The sequence below is a fragment of the Platichthys flesus genome, chromosome 4 (genome assembly GCF_949316205.1).
Source record: "Platichthys flesus chromosome 4, fPlaFle2.1, whole genome shotgun sequence".
NCBI lineage: Eukaryota > Metazoa > Chordata > Actinopteri > Pleuronectiformes > Pleuronectidae > Platichthys > Platichthys flesus.
The window spans coordinates 1630486-1648786 of record NC_084948.1 but is presented as its reverse complement, the minus strand read 5'-3'; the positions used below and the strand labels follow the sequence as shown (position 1 = coordinate 1648786).

Sequence of the window (18301 nt, the reverse complement as noted above, 5' to 3'; positions counted from 1 at the left end):
CAAAATAAAAGAGGGGAAAAATCCTCATACAGAAATCTATTTTTAGGTCTTTGACTTTTTTTAAATCTTTGAATTTTTGTGTGAAATATTTGATCATTTAAAAATTGTGAAATGTTTAGAAAGGGTCTGTTATCTGTGATAATTCTTATAATTGATTTGACATGTGACCCTGACTACACATTGCTTTTATGAACTGAAATTAAAACAATTTTTCATTTGGAAATTTTTTAGTTGAAATGTCCAAATTATCACCTCGGATCATGTCAAAAGAGAAAGAGTATCCGTATTACTAAAACTGATTCTGATGTACAATATCCTGAATTCATCGACACAAGGCATTTTGTAGAGATAGTTATAGATATTAACATTAGTAATTTGACATACTTAACCCTTTTCTCAACATTTTATTTCATTCTCAATATTTCAACAAAATTCTGATATACAAATTTACAAAACTTTGATTTAGTTAGACTTTTTTTTCGATATATTCTTCAGATTTGAGTTTACTGTCAAATTTTTGATAAAGTATATTATTATTATGCACAATTCACTTTTTTAAAAAGAATTCTTGACTTTTCAACTTTATCCTTAACTTACTCTCGGTACGCAGAATTAAAATAGGTATCTCTGATTCATTCGATTTAAATCTGGAATTATTTAAATCTGGAATTATAACAGAAATGTAAAATAAGGGGGGAAATCATCCTCTTCTCATAAATTTTCCTCACTTCTGGCCCGATTATATTTCCATACTTTTAGTCAGTTTCCCTCTAGTCTAAACCACTGACCAGAAGTGACTCATGCTCCCGCTGGTGAGTAGCGTTTTTAACAAGGATCATTTGAACGCATCGTGGGCCTGTAGCCTACTTTCAGGCTGCTGGCGGGTTGGGCCTGAATCTAATGAATCTACAGGCACACGCACACCCATACACAGTCTAATCTCCAGGAGCAGAGCCGGAAACCTGACTGTGAAGTACGTGGGGAAAGAAGTTCTGGTTCGGCTGCAGCTCTGCCCCTCCTCGGCTTCACGTCCCTCTCTGTCTCGCTGGTAGAAACACTGTGGGATAAAGTGATCGGAGTTGACAAGCCCGCTCTACTACTGTATCTACTCCCCCTTCCTCCTCCGCCTCCTCCTCTCCCGCTCCACACAACCAGGAAATCGTCGAGGTGTGCTTCTTCTTTATCCCGCTGCTGGCCACCCCGTCTGCGGGTGTAGATGCGCTTTTCGCGTCGCCTTCCCCCCCCCCCGGTTGTTTTTCTCCTTTCGTCACCGTCCTGCTGTGACTTTTAAAGCCGGACCTCAGCACTGAAGTCAGACTAACTTGCCGACGAGGAGTGGGGCTCCACTCCGGCCGAACAATGAGGTGGGTACCGCGGCTGAAATCCCTTCACCTTCATTGTGTTTGCAGGCTGCGTGTCGTTGGTGTGTTTTTCGGTCAGTGGAGTTCCTCAGGGACTGACCCACTGATCTCCACTCACCGCCGTGTGTGGACTTTATTCACCACTTCACTAGTTTCCCACGCATAGAATCGCATTTCTCACACAGCAACAACTCCCGAGTTTCTGCCCGTTGTGTATTGTGTCACCTGTCGTCCTTTTTGTGTGTGTCTCCACCTTTTAACAAACGTGATGGGTTGTGTATCAGTATCTTAGTGACTCCATAAGTCCTGCCTGCCCAGGTGTGTGGACAAAATCAAATCCACAAGTTGGGGTAGTTCAGCAGATCAGATGACAACAACATACTTTTGTTTCTGTTTCAAACGCACCATGTTGGCTCTTTTGTGCCGTTGCAGCAGCAGTTCACTGTCCCTGTGGACCAGTTAAATCACCATTATGCAAAAATGATGCATCAACAACAGTATGCTTATAACTTTAGGTCAAAGGTGAGCAGGGTTTATGGTGCCGAGTCTTGCTCAAAGGCAATTCAGAGAGGTAGATTCTTCCTGCACATTAACCACTTGACCACCCTGGTTGCACCAGGAACAAAAAATTGCTCTGTGGAAAGCTTGTGTCCATGAATTCCACATCCTGTCACAGCCTGTGCAGTTGGTAATTACATGCTTTGAAGCCATGGCTGCTGCTCCTGGCTCAGGCAGCCTCTTTTTCTTCCTTATTGACCTCCCCCCACCCCACACAGACGCACACTCCTCTTTCACATTTCAAACATGGGAGCGCTCCACTTGTCGTGTCAGGGACCAACTTTTGTCATTCCAAAGCCTGCCATAATACAAGCTCAAATATGGAGATATGCAGAGCATGGTGGTGCAGGCCTGATAACCTGTGTGACTAGTTCTTTATCTTGAGCTCATTGCGTTGCCCTTTTTGTAACAATATATCTCAGCACAGGCGAATGGGTTGGTCCAGAGGTTGTATTTGTTGTGCACATATTTATGCGTGGTAACTTTGATTAGAGCAGGAACAGGAGGGCCTCCAGCTTCCTGAAATCCTGCCACAGTCACAGTTGTCCACAAACATTCCCTGCTAATGACATCATTAATTAAGTTAATGCAATAATCAGCGTAGACCACTGTGTTAATATACTTAAGATAATGCATAGGCACTTTCATATGGATTAAGGCTTGCAAAGTAGAAAATTATATTTTAAAATTCAGATACCTCTTGTGAAATAATAAAATCATTAAATTTCATACAATTAGAAACAGTTTTAGTGTGTTTTCCTGTATTCAGAAACATTGCTGGACTGTCGGACTACACACACTGAGACTACACCAAAAACAAGCGATGTAAACTTCTAAGTATACAGCATTTGTGTCTGTATATTTACATCTCAATGTGCCCCTGACTACGTTGACATAATATTTTGAGTATTGACCTTATTTCAAATATGATTTACTGTCACATGTTACAGAGCATAGTCCAATATGATTCAATGTCAATATTCAATCCTAATACTTGTTGATATTCAAACCCAGGTCACACGTCGTCAAAAAGTTGTTAACTGCCATCTGTCACAATGTTACAATGTTTAGATGTATACATGTCTACAGGGCGGCTGTGGCTGAGGGGTAGAGTGGTCGTCCTCCAACCTGAAGGTTGGCAGTTCGATCCCCAGTCTGATCCATCTGCATGCCGAAGTGTCCTTGGGCAAGATGCTGAACCCTGAATGCCCCCCCCATAGAATAACAAAGTGCTGTGAATAGATGCATTGTCTGAATGTGTGTGGGAATGGGTGAATGTAAAAACTGTACTGTAAAGCGCTTTGAGTGGTCATCAAGATTAGAAAAGCGCTATATAAATACAAAACCATTTACCATAATGTGACCATGGTTGAAATACTCCACGTCCATTTTATCTTAACCAAGGATGTTATTTTTTCATCTGCATTTGTCTGTTTTTTGTCTTTTAGTTAGCAGGAATATGCAAAACCCTGTGGACAGAAACCACAAAACTTGGTAGAAATATTCAATAAAGGTCAGGAAATAACCCATTAAATGTTGTAGTTTGTATGGATCTCCGTGGAAGAATTTTACATGTTTAGTGAACTGATAGCTATGAGTGTGGTATAGATCCGCATAAAAAAATCTGGGTCTAGTGACTTTAAATGGTTTTATAAGGAGACTTGGGTTTTGTCAAAGGTATACACTCAACTGAGTTCCCCTCTCGTTTAATTATTGCTTATTCCAGTTACGACTTAATTTGAGTACGAAAAATACTGTTTACATGGCAGTCTCTTAATTTGACTATTTTCCTAATCGGTTTAATATCGGAATATGTTGTCCATGTAAACATGTCTATTGTAGTGTCTCACAGCTGTTGTTATGAAGCATCAATGGCAGCTGTTCTTACTCTAAATGGGTATAACTCCTGTTTTCCCTCCACTGTGGCAGTTGATGTCACCTTGTATATAGGTGAGGACTGGAATGCAGCCCTGCTCAGGTTCATTGTAATTTCTCGCTGTGGAATGTAAATGTTGACACAGAAGTACATTCAGTTGATCAAAAGTTCTACACCTTGACCCAGTTGAGAAAATGGCTCGGTAAAGCGTCCTTGCTTTAAGCTGCCGTTGCATTAACAGTCAGCAGAAACCATCCTCTCTTCCACTGTTACAGTATTTATGTCCACCTACCATTCTCAATGCACAACTGTTGGTTTATATCCTTTGGGTCATGAGACACACAAAGTGCAACCATCTGCATATATGATTCACTGCTGTCATCAGAGAGGTGACTCCCGTCTCCCACTGTGACTCACTGACTGGGTCTGTGTGATTAAAAGGCCCGACCTGGGTGACACCAGCAGTGTCAGGGCCCAGAATTAAAGCAGATGACTCGAACATGCACACAAACATCTGCTTAACACACTTTTGGCAGTTGAACAAGTTCCCTGTGCTACAGTCTAGAAGCTCTGCCTGCCTGAAAGCGATGTCAGATTTGGCTCCTTTGCCGTTCTCTGTACACTCTCACCAGGTTATTATTGATCAGCCTTAAAAGCAGTTAAATTACCTCCCCTCAGTCTCTTTTGTGTCTCCACTCCAGCTTTTTTCTGCCTTGGCAGCAACTGTGAAGGAATTCAGCCTTGATGGTGATCTTTGCAGTTTTCCTCTCAAGTCTTCCTCCTCTAATGTTATACCTCTTGACTTTTGTCCCAACAGGCCAGTGGCTGTTATTTAAAGAATTTAGAAATATTATTGCAAATGTCCTTGTAAGGATATTAAGATGAAACTCAATGGTGTTGCGATAGCTGCGCGTTCATGCTACGTTGTTGTCTAATGGTCTATACAGTGATGTCTAATTCTTCATGCCGCCACTTGTTCTTTTTATCCCTTGCACAATCTTTTTGTTTTCTTTTGAAGTCTGATATCAGCAAAGAAGTTAAGTTGACTTTTTATGTGTTCAGTCACTGCGACTTCCAAAAGTGTTTATAATTTTTGTGAAACATCAAGCAGATAAATGCTCTGATGAGTTTGTACTTAAATGTTGACATTATTTGATTAGTGCAATGTTCTGATACCGATATGTAGACGATGGGTATCGAAGGATACCGATTATCAATCCGATACCAGTGCTTTTAATAATATAACGTATCCTAACAGGTGTATCCTGCTAACCCCTGAACTTGTTGGTAACTAGCAACAATAGTACCAACCCTCAAAACTGAGGTCTTGTGTATATTACATGTCACATTTTACTTGTGGGACTAAAATATTGCCATATTGCAGACATTTTAGCACTGTCTGGTTAACGCTAGAGTACCGGGGGTCACTTGTTCTTTGTCACTCTGACAAAAGTACTTGCCAGTTACAGTACAGGGCGCCAGTATCTAAGGCGTTTCCAATACTGGCACTTGAACATTTCAGAGTATAGTTCTATGATACAAGTCTCGCAGACTTAACTTGAATACACAAGCATGTTTCGATTGGCTGAAATTAATCCAAACTTTTTTTACTAGAGCCTGACTAATTTGTATTTTCGACCAAACCTTGCTTAAAGTCACACTAACCTCGGCACCTTGGGTTTGCTTGTGGGAACTCTTATCTCTAATGAATTAAGAGCAATGGCTTTATTTCATTCATCATAAAGAACATTGCTGTACAGTTGGTATGACAGTATCTAAATTATCACACAGCCTGTGTGCTGCATCACACCACATGCTATATTATTAAAGTGTTCCTGCCTTGAGAATTTGTTTCCCACAACATCCAATTGTTGGATTAGACACTTTGCTACAGGAGTTGCTCCACATACAGATCCTTCTAATGTCTACTTGGTGACAAATCCAAATTTCTTTGTAGTTGATGTTTTCCCTCCTTTAATTGTGCCTCTAGGTGGTTGTGTTCTATTTGAATGGTATTGTTTTTTCTTTAAATGTAACTTTTACCCTAACTCACATGTTGGATGTGTCTCACCCATATTAAGGAGCTGTTTGCAGAACTTGGTGTTTTGAAACTTGAATGTTTAGTCACAGGAAGTTGAGTAAATAAGTATTGTGTAAACTGGTTGCAGTGAGTAATGTGGATATAATCTTCTATCAAAGTATATGCCATTTCATTAATATACTGTATACTCTCATTGCAAATAAATAAGTAATTTATCTGCCGAATATAATTCAAATGAATGAATCTGTGCTAATGCTCCTGGAGTCTAGAATGGGCCCAGAAGCTTTTCCAAACTTCTATTTTGAAGACACTCGTATGATACCCCAGAGTAGAGCAGACGCCAAGCGTAAACGTAGCAACAGTGATGCGTTTGGAAACTGTGTTGATTTAAAGTCACTGGTTTTTTAGCCCTTGTCACCACAATCCAATCTGTAGACCTCTTGGTTTTTCCCTTACGAGAGTAAATGGTGTCACTGGGCAGAACATTGACATTTGTGCATATGAATTGTTGAAAAATGTATGGCCATGTAGGTTTCTGGATTTGTTTGACTTCTCTTCTGGCAAGACCTCACCGCCTCAGTGTGAAATCGAGCAGAGCTCTATGCTGGATGAAATAAGGTTATAAGCACATCTGCAGCCCCTGTGGTCTTTTCGGCTGTGACATCATCCCAGCTGATGGAGAGCCTGCCTCTTACATCACAGTGAAACTCAAGCTTGTTGTGGGGAGAAGTGCTGTCATGATACATGTATTTTGTGTGGTCATCACGACTAACAGGCACAAATATGCATTGGGTTCATCAATGGGGTCCTCTGCCTAATGGAGCATAATGGACGCCAGTCAGTATTAAATCTGCTTAATGCTGTCGGCGATCTTAAACTTCCCAATTGTTCACCTACTCGGATCTTAACTTCACTTATCTGGAATGACGTTGATTGCTGATACACAAAGACTGTATGAGATAAAACAATCTTGGAAGAAACTCAGTAACTGCTTTACTAGTATGCTGACATCATTTTGTTACCCTGCCCATTTATTATCATTAGGCTGCACATATACTGTGGGTTGTAATGAAGGATGTTATTGCACAGGGGACTTTGACCAGACATGGACTAAATGTTTATTACAAAACAGAGAACGACAGGCTTGAAAGGAGAACCTGTTTTGACCTTTTCTGTAGGCGACTGAGCCTTTTCCTGCATGGGTGATATTTTTTTGCATCAATAGCGATGCACATAAGCTTGTTTACAGAAGCAGTATTTGTCCTGGATGCTCCATGAAGCTCACAGTATTTACCATTCTATCGATTTGGAGTCTGGTCCATTTGATTGGTGTTAGTTTAATTTGGGACTGATTATAAGTTTAATAATAGTAATAACTTAAAATAGCGCCTTTTAAAAACAGCATTGAGTTATCTTAGGAGGACTATGTATTTGTTAGAGACAGCTATGCTCACCGTTCAGTCATGGGTGTAAACTGGCCATAGTGTTTTTTGTGCTGCTTTGTTTGAACACATGTTTCATTCAGTAACAGAACAACCTTTAATTGGTTGGTTTAAAATTACATCAATGTTCAAAGTTTTCGAGCAATACAATTTAGGAGAGGATTCTTTAAAAAGATGCCATTAATTGTATCCTTCATACAAAATGCAGTTTCCACAAATAAACCTTTGGTCCAACCATCTTTGCCTTTTTGAGGTGGCATCAACTCTCCATGGTGCACTGGCACACAGTTTTGCAAAGCACTTGGCAGCTGGATTGTTCAGGTCATCGTGGGGAACTTGCCACAGTTGTTTGATGTTTAGTCTGTCTCACTGACTATGTTTAGATGGACAGCAATATTTCGATCTTATTCCTATTTTGATTATATTCATTATGTTTAGTTGCTTATAGAATATCCCATTCATATATTCTCCCATTTATGTTGATGTGACAAAATGCTTGGGAAAGATTTAGTGTCCTTTTAATGCAATTAAGACATATAAATGTCTTCAAAATGCAAAAAGATTGGAATACTCTAGATGTCTTAACTTCAATATTGCTTATATTGAGTATGACCTTATTTGTGTTAAGATAATCAGAAAATGCTTTTTACTTAAGTATCTTATTCAGCCGACTGTCTTAATCAGGATAATATTGGAATATTGATCAGGGCTCTGTGAAGGGATCGGTTGCAGGATTTCTCTTCTTGTCTTTGAAGATGGTATCAGTATTGATAGGTGTGTGTTCGCTCTATGTAATTAGCCTCTATTTCTCCATAAAAGGACATCCGTTTGTCATGATAGGAGCGGTGTGCTGAACAGTGGAAGTTATAGGTGAGAAAAAGTATTTCACAGAAGAAATTTAAACCTTTGTGTCGGAGGGGGAAGCCACAAAAGGAACACTTGAATTTTGAAATTATTTGATTAGTGCAATGTTCTTGACGATGTTAAAAAAAGCATGAAGCCTCGGTTGCAATAACTGAGATGTGGCATGCTGTGTCCTGCCCAGTGCTGAGCACCAGAGCTGTGGACATGTTTCCATTCCTAGATGCGAAGTGGACTCCGCTGAATAATTATAACACCACTGCTTCAGGATCGGATGCACATTAAAAGGCCGGTCGTCCTATGTCTCTGTCAGAGTCTGCTTCCTCCTACCTCCCTCTCTGACCTGCGCTCAGTTTACACTTTAACAATCAACACCATTAATGATTACAATAATTAGGACATGTACAGGACTGACGTTTACTTTGTGTTGCTTGATTCTCTAGAGTTTATAAGACACATGTTTTAAACCTGCTGAACAACACAACCCAGTCAGAACATCAGGGTTAAAGTGACGGGAGATGATCCCACCTCATCGATTGACACATGTGATATAAGTTTGTGTATGGGGAAAGACAGAGATGAGAAGGGACACACACACACACACACACACTCCTGTCCCAGCAGTGGTGTTTTTCCTTTGTCTGGAGCTGGGTGGTGATGATCAAAGGACTAAGCTACCAGTGCTTCAATTTGACTGCTAATTAGCCAAAAGACATAAACAAGTCTAGTCAGCTTGTGTCTTGCTAATCTACAAGCATGAGCTACTAATGTAAAAAGTTATGACTCACAGGTTTAGGGGAGACACCATAGGCGAATATAGTCAATTATAGGCCAATATACATTTAATGAAATGCAAAACTGTTACTTTTCAGTATGACATTTTTTATATAATTTATTATAAACTAAATATACAATCTCAACTGGTGTAGTTGAAGAAAGTTCAAAATATGTCCATACACTGTGAAGGTCAAAGTTTACACACTCGTGTCTCAATGTCAAAGAGAAGCAGGAAATGTAATAACGGTATTTTTGCTCAGCTTCAGGCTCAGATTTGAGTGAAGACGTTCTTTCTTCATTGCAAAGGAAAAGAGTCGGTGTACAAGTCAGGGCAGCTGAGAGTTTTTCTCTGAGGATTGCTCTTCACGCCTGCCTCCCTCTTGGCTCAATTTGAGGAGGATGTGCTTCAACCTGTAAAAGGAATTGAGCACAGTGAGGAGGACAGAGGTGAGATGGTTCCAAATATGGACATTGTATGTGCCAGTCGTATGCCCCCCTCCCCCCGCATATAAACACACAGTCTCTCACACAAAACACCCCTACTCTGCCTTAGAAACAGGAAGGAATTAATCTGTGCTCTTCAAGTGGTCAACAAGATGAAAGTTTGTCTATTCAACTTTTCCACAATGCTCAATAAACGGTGGTAGGCAAAGGATGAGACAGCGCTCAAAGAATGCTGAGGGGTTTTCTTTTGTGAGGGAGCTTCAGCTGCAGACGTCTACAAAATATTGAGAGGAAGAGTTGAAGAATAGCTGAGATAGCGTGGACGGCTGTTTTCTGTGTGGCTGACTCACGGAGGAAGAAAGCAGTAGCCTTCAGCGTGTTTGTGTTTGTGTGTGTCTAAGTTTCTGCGAGTTAGTAAGTGAGAATTTGTGTACTTTTAGCAGCATGCTAGGACCTGTGTGACAAGGAACAGACATGAGGAAAAGGACAAAGAAAGGGGGTAACGGCACCAGAGGTCTAGCAGACATATTTTTCTAGTCCCCTCTTTTTGGTTTTTCAGTATATACTTTATTAAAACGACAGAATGATTATAGGGAGCTTAGCTTACTTTCTTTCCCTTTAATCCTTTTCTATATCAAGTCAAAACTAAATGAAGTGCATTTTCTTATAATTTCCTTTTTTAGGGCACCACACCTTCAGTCAAATGTTTGATATTTCAGCAAAGATAAGTCTCATCTCATCTCATCGTCATCCGCTTATCCGGGGTCGGGTCGCGGGGGGAGCAGCTCAAGCAGGGGGCCCCAGACTTCCCTTTCCCGGGCCACATTGACCAGCTCTGACGGGGGGATCCCGAGGCGTTCCCAGGCCAGTGTTGAGATATAATCTCTCCACCTAGTCCGGGGTCTTCCCCGAGGTCTCCTCCCCACTGGACGTGGCTGGAAAACCTCCCAAGGGAGGCGCCCAGTGGGCATCCTTACCAGATGCCCGAACCACCTCAGCTGACTCCTTTCTAAGTAAAGGAGCAGCGGCTCTAATCCGAGTTCCTCACGGATGACTGAGCTTCTCACCCTATCCCTAAGGGAGACGCCAGCCACCCTTCTGAGAAAACTCATCTCGGCCGCTTGTACCCGCGATCTCGTCCTTTCGGTCATCACCCAACCCTCATTACCACAGGTGAGGATTAGAACGAAGATCGACCGGTAGATCGAGAGCTTTGCCTTGCGGCTCAGCTCTCTTTTCGTTACAACGGTGCGGTAAAGCGAACGCAATACCGCCCCAGCTGCTCCGATTCTCCGGCCAATCTCACGCTCCATAGTACCCTGGGGTAAGGAGAGACCCCCTTACCCCATACTCCCGCAGCACCTCCCACAGTTTCTCCCGGGGGACCCGGTCATACGCCTTCTCCAGATCCACAAAACACAAGTGGACCGGATGGGCATACTCCCAGGCCCCCTCCAGGATCCGTAGTTCCACGTCCGGGGCGAAAACCGCATTGTTCCTCTTCAATCTGAGGTTCGACGATTGGCCGAACCCTCCTTTCCAGCACCTTGGAGTAGACTTTACCAGGGAGGCTGAGAAGTGTGATACCCCGGTAATTGGTGCACACTCTCTGGTCCCCCTTTTTGAACAGGGGAACCACCACCCCGGTTTGCCAGTCCTTTGGCACGGTACCCGACTCCCACGCGATGTTGAATAGGCGTGTCAACCACAGCCCCTCAACACCCAGAGCCTTTAGCATTTCTGGCTGGATCTCAACAATCCCTGGGGCTTTGCCACTGCGGAGATGTTTGACTACCTCAGTGACCTCCACCAGGGAAATTGACGACGAAACACCATCAACCTCGAGCTCTGCCTCCAACATAGAGGGCGTGTTATTCGGATTCAGGAGTTCCTCAAAGTGTTCCTTCCAACGTCCGACGACCTCCTCAGTTGAGGTCAACAGAGTTGCAATGATAAGTCATATCTTTCAAATAAGACAACTGCGACTGAAAAATAATTTGAATGTCCGGAGGTTCTTTAAGTTCAGAGCATGTGTGACAGCAGCTTAAAGGGATAGTTTTCCGAAAAACTGACATGCACTCATCATCTACTCACCCCTATGCCGATGGAGGGGTGGGTGAAGTGTTTGAGTCCATTAAACACTTCTTGACTTTCAGGGGTAAATTTGTAGATTTTGGCAGCGGAATCCAATAAAATTAAAGTAACTGTTGACATAAAATGCATTACATGTCTCAATACAGCTCGTGTGGTGCCATCCAAGTGTCTGCAAGCCCAGATGTTCATATTTGACTCGAAACAAGTTCATATACTCTGTGACATTTAGGCTAAAAACAAGGTGTAAATGAAGTTGTTGGATGTTGCTGCATCAACACTTAACCCACCCCTCTATTGGCATAGTGGTGAGAAGATAATGGGGTGAATTTAAATTTTTTGGTGTACTATCCCTAAGTTAGTCATGGATAGACATTCACTTTTATCGGCCTTGCCTTCAGTTTTAAGCTTTGACCTCCTTCTGCTTTAGTCAAGCTACATATTAACATTTATGGGGCAACTGTCACAACAGTTTAAAAAGTGTATCTTGCACCTACTAATGCAGTCAGTGATGGTCATTGAATACTGAAGGGAAAAACAAACGGTTTTCATGAGATGAATGTGCTTAATAGAGGATGATTTCAGTGTCATGTTGGCCACCATGAGCACCATGTACATGACCAAAGGGTGGTTTGAGGACACTGTACTGTCAGAGGACCAGGCCCAACATCAACAGGCTATTGTGTGTGTGCTCCCCATGTTCGAGTCAGCATCACAGGTCAAGATTCCCCCCCCCCATCAGGACCCCAGTTCAGTGATTTTCAATGGGGGAGCAGTATTTCATCGTTTCCTTTTTTGTCCTGCAAACACTCACAAGTAAGAAGCTTCCATGAAACCCTTATTTCAAAGGATAATTGAAAAGAAAAATGTGCTACCCTTAATTGACAGTGCAGCTGGAGTTTCAGGCTATTGTGTACAGAGAGGAGCCTTCACATACTGGCACATGCTGAGTTTTCTCATGGGGCTTCTTTGCAAATGTAGTTGCACTTCCCTTTCCACTTCTGTCTCAGTTGTGTCTCTGGAACGTGGCGCTCCTAGCTCAGTTTCGGATCAACCACTCAGCTGCTGTGGTGGAAAGAGAAAGTTTCTCACAGTTAATGTTTCCACCTTAAAGTCAAACAAACAGATGAGCCTTAGTTTCTCAAATAAAGAGCTAGAACTGCATGTATAATTTACTTGTTGTGTGTATATATATGTTTGTGTATAAATATGTGCGTGTGTACATATATATATGTGTATGTGTGATATGCGGTTTCTATTTTTATCAGGCCATAAACAAGAAAGAGGAAGTGGTAAAGTGACTTATCGTCACTGTCTGGTTCTGTCGCCATGTTTTACAGCAGTGAAAGAGGGAAATAACTGATTCATTGTTTGCTCATTTAAGGTGCAGCATGACCACTTTAGATTTACAAGTTGGAATGTGATATCAGAATTTCATAATTTTTTATATTTGGCAAAGAATCGTGCACGAATCAATTCTCGTAGCTGTAGAAGAGAAAACAATGTTTTGTTGAGAGGTAAAGCTGCGCGGCCCTGTTTGCATGCATTAGCTTGTCAGATGTTACTGCCACAGGTCTCATTTTCTTTGCTGCACATTTACCACAGATACACATATTTCCCAAGGCAGGATTAACTCAAAAAGCCAGAACATTATAAAAAAATTATGGTTGGCTGTAGTTTTTAGGCCAGAAAAAGTTTTAATATAGTGGTTTAATAAGCTCTAGCAGGAGGATTAATCCCGATGAATAAGGAGAGACGGCGAGCCAGAGACGAATGGAATTACTGGACTCAGTGTCTAGACGATATGTAACTTCAGTACTTCTCAGCTCTAGGACATGAATGTCCTATAATTTTAAATATCGAATTTATCTGTGCAATTACATTAAGGCCTTGTCTGCACTGCTGTGGATATGTATTTGAAAGTTTTTTTCCCTACGTAAACAAAAGAAAGACTTTTGGTTTAGAATGTATCTCCCGAAGTAATATTGAGTGAGGCAGATGCCTGTGAATGTCAGCAATGTGGAACAGTAATGCTAAATTTATCTGCAAACTAGCAGTGATAACCAAATGTGAAGAAAACCATTATATGGCCGCCATTGTTGTTTTTCTGGTGGAGGCTAATTACAAAAAGCAACAGTGAGCATGTGCAAAGTAAACTGTGACTAAACCGTTTTCCACTGTAAGGCCTTTGTCAAAATCTCTTCAAAATAACATTTGCATGTGGAACGAAACTCAACCTTTGTTTACAAATATCCACGTTAGTTTGGACAGACCATAAAGCTACAAGTAAAATCTGCTTTTCACCTCAACTATATAAGGTAGATCTATGGATGGATACCACCAAGATCCATACGAATCTTCTACTTGGATAAATTACGTGAGGGTCAGGTAAGAGGAGGAGGAGGAGGGAAGAGACTGAGCCATTGGGCCTGACTGTACATGCCAACACATTTGAGGGAGAAGCTCTGAGAGCACAGCCTTATACAGACATTTCCAAGAGAGCATGTGCCCCAGCAATGTACTGCAGTTTCCTGTTAACTCCTCCCTGACCAAAGCACCGCACAGGGGTTATGGAACTAAGTCTGCTGCAGTAAATACTAGTGACAACAGCCTGAAATCTGATTTTATAGTGTGTTTCTAGATATACATTTTTGGATACAAACCAGTTGGTCGTTCTCATGTTGCACTCATTACTCTGAGGAATTTTAAAGGTTCGTGGCTCAAATCCCTCTCAAAGCATCAGCCAGTGACCTATTTTTGCTTAAGTGAAAACCTCTTATGTTAACTGGTCACTTAGATAGCTCAGCATCACAGCTATAGAATCAGTGTCCTCTGTAGTGGACTGGTGGTCTTTGTCCGAGGAGGGACAGGATTAGATATATAACTGCGCCTACCGCTGCTCAACGCGATGCAGACAAACCCAGCCAATGCTCTTCTGTTATTCCCAGTGGGCCAGGTCAGCACTTGGACATGCGTTTTGGCAGGTTGACAGGTGTGCGGCTGTGCGGATCTCCCCCACCTATGTGCACGTGTACTGCACGCTTTTAGAGTTTCAGTGTCTGTAGTTCCATCAATAATGCATCGGCTCACTTTCAGTCTCACTCCTGAGCCCCCACTTTTTCTTCCATTAAATATGCATCCGTTTCCCAGTCCGGAGTCTCTGTCCCCTACCAGTTCCCATAAGCCCTCTCAGACCCGCGCATCAGCAGCATGTGTGATACGTAGAACGTTGCAGTAGGTAGGATCCATCCAGTCATTGGTCCTTGGTGATGTTGAGCTGTTTGAAGATTCCAGTGAGCAGGTCCATAAATGTTGAAGGATTTAAGGCCACAGTGAAGGCTCTGACCTTTTCCAGTGTGTCATCTCCCCCTTGTAAAATACTTACTGTTATTTGCAAAAATGTTACTTAGTTAGTAATGTTTGACCCAAATATATTTGTAATGGTCAGGGGGAGTAAAGAATTTCTATTATCGATATATCAGCTGAATTATAATGTTAAAAATAATTGACTTGATTCTAAGATGTAAATTATCTTATACTTATAACAAAGAAATGTAATTGAGGCTTCATGTTTTGCATAAACCTTATCATTATTACTATAAATAAATAGAAAACATAAATACAACTTATTTTGAAATAAGAAAATAAACTTAAATGCAAATTTTACTGCATTGATTTTTCTTGGAAATAGTAAAACTTATATTGGCAAACATTAAAATTTATACCAACATGTCTGTAAAAGGCTCATAACGGCCAACTGATGAATTTGTCAGGTTCTATTAATGAGTTATCTGTGGGAAGGGAACAAAAGCTGCAGCCTTTGTTCCTTTTCGACTAAGCTCAAATAATAAAACCACAATGGTATATTATTTAGCAGATTTTCCAAGAAGCATAAGGAGTGGTAAATGGTTGAATAACAAATTTTCTTGGAAAAAGCAGACATGGAGCAGTTATGGATGTACAGAAATGAAATGTGATGTTTTTATCTATCTTGTTGTTTTGTTTGTGTTGAAGGTACTTTTGTTTCGAACATGTTGCTGTGTCAGTATTTTAGGTCCCCTATTCATATCAGTTGCATACTTACTGTTAGAATATATTGACCAAAATAAATTAACTCATTATTTGTTTGGTGCATAGTAAATATCTAATGGACCTATTCTCATAATGAGCTCAAACATATCTTTGCAATCACTGTAATAACATGTATTTGTTGGCTGACGTGTACAGATATGTTCTGTAAGACAATAGTACCTCCTGTCTCCCAGCCCTACCAGTTTATCAATCTACCTATTTTCAGCATAGACTTTGCCGCCCCTGTACAACATGCATGCAACATACACCACCAGGAGGAACGTCAGAAGAAGTCTTTATTTAAATAAAGTCTAATGCTGAGTTGTCTTACTTTAACCATTATTTGCCCACATTGTTCTTGTGCGTTTTGTTTATATTAGAGATTGTGTTTCACTCAGCACATTTATACTGTTCAAACATCATCTGAAATTACATGCAGGTTTCTCAAATGATAGATTTTCTTCCTGAAGGTATTAATTCCCATTAGAAATATTCTAAGTTTGATCATTCTAAAAAGTTCAGACACACAAATTACTTGGAATCTAAACTGTACAAGTAGTGGCAGCCATATGCAAACATCAAAGTTACTTTAAACAAAATGGACAAACATCGACCGCGGGCGCAATTTTAAGACATGTGCCAAATAATACAATCGCAGGAAGGTGTTTGAAGTTCAAATGATATGATTTTGTGATCAGATGTGTTGTGAAATTATAAACCACACATAGCTGTGACACATACAGGTTACAAGCTTAACGCTGCTCACTGTTTATACCAGGCTGAACTCGAGCCACACATCTCAAACACCTCATCACTCATCTGATCATATGGTTCATCATTATTTTCTCCTTTCTTCCATTTAGTCTTGTTGTCAGCAGTGAAGAAAAAATTGCATTTCCAGTTAACATACACTTCATTTAAATGTTATCAAAACTAGAGACTGTGTGTACTGTTGAGGCTGAGGCAGCCCTTATTAGGCAGCGACTGCAGCAGGAAGTAGGTTGTGGCTTTGGTGCTGTGTCACAGGAAGTAGCAGATTTTATCATGTGCCGGACAGATGGAAGGAGAGGGGGAAGAGATGGATTAGGGGGGGAATGGTTAAAAAAAATTGGAACTGACACTTAGCCTACTTTTGTTCTATGTCCTCTTACCCTCTGTACTTACACTTAATTGTATTCATAAGACACTTTTTTTTTCTCTGTGTCTATTTCTTTTGTAGGAGGGGGGACTGAATTAACCATTTCTTGATATATTTTTAAGTATGGATAGGTACAATAATAAATAAGAGACAAATGATGAAAAACTAGGATATGGATTATGCATATTGTGGAAGCTGTATGGATACATAAATATGGGTGGGAGAAAATACCGATATATCAATTTATCATTATCTTTTAGTGTTGTATGGTTATTTTACCTTGTGATGATGGCACATGTTACAGAGACTTTCTGTACTTCATTCATTGTTTGACGTAAGAATTTTGAAAATTGACACTAAAGTTCAGCCAATACATGAACAAAGCCTTTAGGGTCATTTTGTATTCTTTAGTTTGGCAGATATCGTTATGTATCTTGTTGGATGGTCTTGTGTCTTGTCGTTATCGCGGGCCATGTATTACATTCAACTTATAAACACCAGGAACTTGCTAATGTTTAGGTGTTACTTATTTTTTGTTCTTTTCTTAACCGTACGAAAATACATACAAAACACTTGCAGAGATACATACAAAACAATTGCAGAGAGTACATACATAAGACAATCTAAATGTTTTAAAGCATAATAAAAGGGATATACAATAGTCAGTGCCTCAAGGTATCTAAGTAAACCAAATGCAAAATATGTGAGTCAATACCAGGAAAAACGCAGTTATGATTACAAAGCTTGAATCAGAATAACGAGAATTTAAATGGTAATGGTAAATGGTTTTGTATTTATGTAGCGCTTTTCTAGTCTTGATGACGACTCAAAGCACTTTACAGTACAGTTTTACATTCACCCATTCACACACCCATTCATACAGTGCATCTATTCGCAGTACTTTGTTATTCTATGGGGGGCCATTCGGGGTTCAGCATCTTGCCCAAGGACACTTCGGCATGCAGATGGGTCAGAATGGGTATCGAACTGCCGACCTTCAGGTTGGAGGACGACCACTGAGCCACGGCCACCCAAAATGTAGGTTCCTTCTTAAAAGCATTCTTGATTTACCACGGTGCCTGCAAAGAACTATAAATAAAAGCACATTTGGCGGCTTTGTTTAAATGTTTTCAGTGTGTGGAGGTGGAGTTCGATGTAGAGCAGGTGGAAGATTCCAGAGCCTCTGTGCCTCTTTTGCAGAGTTTGCCACTACTTCCTGTATTTGTCGGCCTCCATTGTTGTCTCACCTCCCATTTTGTTTGCCAATTGTTTTTCTTGTCTCTTCTTAAATCAATACTTTACCCAAAAGTTGTATTACTCTTGGTTTTTCACTATGGATTCACGACTACTGAATACGGAGAGAAATTGTAGTTTGTATTGTTTTTTGGACATGGCCTCCATCCTTCTCTTTCCTTCTCTTAAAGTAGTCTTTTCACAAACGGAAAATATTTTGTTTCGCTATGATGATATTCAAAATTTTATCTATGACCCACAAAGTTCAGAAACTCCGCTATCAACACCCAAACTATAATCTTTGATCCACCATATGTATTGTTAAGGCCTTGTATTGTGACAGTGTGGATTAGACAAGATCAGAATGGTCTGAACAGGCTGGCTCTTATCTTTGAAACATTGTAGTCT

General features: G+C 40.7%; 1 protein-coding gene across 2 annotated transcripts in view; it reads left to right on the top strand.

Annotated features, from left to right (window-relative positions):
• Positions 1 to 914: 914 nt before the first annotated feature.
• The window catches only part of vaspb (vasodilator stimulated phosphoprotein b), a 31883-nt gene continuing 14496 nt past the window's right edge, over positions 915 to 18301 (top strand). The window contains exon 1 of one of the 2 annotated variants that reach the window (XM_062385738.1): positions 915 to 1364. In XM_062385738.1, the coding sequence (XP_062241722.1) occupies positions 1360 to 1364 (5 nt within the window). In that variant the 5' untranslated portion in view covers positions 915 to 1359. The remainder of the gene's footprint in view (positions 1365 to 18301) is intronic. The other variant, XM_062385739.1, reaches the window with a different exon arrangement.